The sequence below is a fragment of the Perca fluviatilis genome, chromosome 19 (assembly GCF_010015445.1).
Source record: "Perca fluviatilis chromosome 19, GENO_Pfluv_1.0, whole genome shotgun sequence".
Taxonomy (NCBI): domain Eukaryota; kingdom Metazoa; phylum Chordata; class Actinopteri; order Perciformes; family Percidae; genus Perca; species Perca fluviatilis.
In genome coordinates, this window is record NC_053130.1 from 579559 (window position 1) to 582058 (window position 2500).

At 40.6% G+C, this 2500-nt stretch overlaps 1 protein-coding gene across 1 annotated transcript in view; it reads left to right on the plus strand.

Annotated features, from left to right (window-relative positions):
• Positions 1-2500, plus strand: part of LOC120548403 — a 4074-nt gene that overhangs the window by 929 nt on the left and 645 nt on the right. The window contains exon 2 of the mRNA XM_039784666.1: positions 437-610. Coding sequence (XP_039640600.1) covers positions 437-610 — 174 coding nt within the window. The remainder of the gene's footprint in view (positions 1-436; positions 611-2500) is intronic.

The window sequence follows — 2500 nt, forward strand, 5'->3', positions numbered from 1 at the left end:
CTCTCTCTGTCTCTCTCTGTCTCTATCTCTCTCTCTATCTATCTCTGTCTCTCAATCTCTCTCTGTCTATCTCTCTATCTTTCTATCTATCTCTCTCTCTCTCTGTCTCTCTCTTGTCTCTCTGTCTCTATCTCTCTATCTTTCTATCTATCTCTGTCTCTCAATCTCTCTCTGTCTCTCTCTATCTCTCTCTATCTCTCTCTCTCCTATCTCTCTCTCTATCTATCTCTGTCTCTCTATCTCTCTCTGTCTATCTTTCTATCTTTCTATCTATCTCTCTCTCTCTATCTCTCTGTCTCTACCTCTCTATCTATCTCTGTCTCTCTATCTCTCTCTGTCTCTCTCTCTCTACGTTACGATTGGCAGTAATGAGGGATCTTTACTAAATGTTTTTGGGTCTGTCTGATCAAGCTTATCTGCTCTTTCTCTCCTTCAGTCTCCCCGGTTCTGGAGGAGGAGATCTGGCGTCTGCAGGAGGAAAACGAGCGGAAGGAGGAAACCATCGTGGAGCTGAGAGAGAGGGAGGAGAGGATGAAAGGGAGGGAGGAGGAGCTGAGGAAACGAGAGGAGGAGGTGAAGGAACTGAAGAAGGAGCTGCAGGAACTCACAGGTACAAACTGAACCGTGTAGGGCTGCTCGATATGAAGACAATATCACCATATATAAAGACTTAACTTTCTTTCTTTAATCACCTGTCTGCCTGCCTGTCTCTCTGCCTGTCTGTCTGCCCATCTGTCTCTGTGTCTGTCTGTCTGCCTGTCTGTCTCTCTGTCTGCCTGTCTTTCTGCCTGTCTGTCTTTTTCTCTCTGTCTGTATGTCTGCCTGCCTGCCTGTTTGTCTCTGCATGTCTGTCTAACTCTTTCTGCCTGTCTCAGTCAGTTTCTCTATCTCTGACTGTCTGTCTGTCTCTCTATCTGTCTGCCTGTCTGTATGTCTGCCTGTCTGTATGTCTGTATGCCTGTCTGTCTCTCCGTTTGTCTGCCTGTATGCCTGTCTCTCTGTCTGTATGCCTGTCTCTCTGTTTGTCTGCCTGTCTCTCTCTGTTTGTCTGCCACTCTGTCTGTATGTCTACCTGCCTGCCTGTCTGTCTCTCTGTTTGTCTGTCTGTCTGTCTGCCTGCCTGCCTGTCTCTCTCTCTGTCTGTCTGTCTGCTGCTTTCAGTATTCTGCTAAACAAACTGCTCGTTGAATTTAAAACTAATGAAAGGAAATCATTTCCAACTTTCTTTAATTGAACAGATCAAACATTTAATTGAATATAAATGTCAGCGCTAAAGAGAGAGAGACAGTTTGAAGTGCAGCTCTCTCTAAAGATAATATAAATATATTATTTATATTATAACTAACACACACTCAGTCTGGTGAGACGCAGCCTTTAGCAACGTGTTCATCATCTCATAGATCTCTAATAGATCTCTTTGATTCTCTCTGATAGATCTCTGATAGATCTCTGATAGATCTGTTTCTCTCTGATAGATCTCTGATAGATCTGTTTCTCTCTGATAGATCTCTGATCGATCTGTTTCTCTCTGATAGATCTCTAATAGATCTCTGATAGATCTCTGATAGATCTTTGTTTCTCTCTGATAGATCTCTGATAGATCTGTTTCTCTCTGATAGATCTCTGATAGATCTCTGATAGATCTGTCTCTCTCTAATAGATCTCTGATAGATCTGATAGATCTGTTTCTCTCTGATAGATCTCTGATGGATCTCTGATAGATCTCTGATGGATCTGTTTCTCTCTGATAGATCTCTAATAGATCTCTGATAGATCTCTAATAGATCTCTGATAGATCTGTTTCTCTCTGGTAGATATCTGATAGATCTCTGATAGATCTGTTTCTCTCTGATAGATCTCTAATAGATCTCTTATATATCTGTTTCTCTCTGATACATCTCTAATAGATCTCTGATAGATCTCTGATAGATCTGTTTCTCTCTGATAGATCTCTGATAGATCTGATAGATCTGTTTCTCTCTGATAGATCTCTGATAGATCTCTGATAGATCTGTTTCTCTCTGATAGATCTCTGATAGATCTGTTTCTCTCTGATAGATCTCTGATAGATCTGTTTCTCTCTGATAGATCTCTAATAGATCTCTGATAGATCTGTTTCTCTCTGATAGATCTCTAATAGATTTCTGATAGATCTGTTTCTCTCTGATAGATCTCTGATAGATCTGTTTCTCTCTGATAGATCTGTGATAGATCTCTGATAGATCTGTTTCTCTCTGATAGATCTCTGATAGATCTGTTTCTCTCTGATAGATCTCTGATAGATCTGTTTCTCTCTGATAGATCTCTAATAGATCTGTTTCTCTCTGTTTCTCTCTGATAGATCTCTGATAGATCTGTTTCTCTCTGATAGATCTCTGATAGATCTGTTTCTCTCTGATAGATCTCTGACAGATCTCTGATAGATCTGTTTCTCTCTGATAGATCTCTAATAGATCTCTGATAGATCTGTTTCTCTCTGATAGATCTCTAATAGATCTGT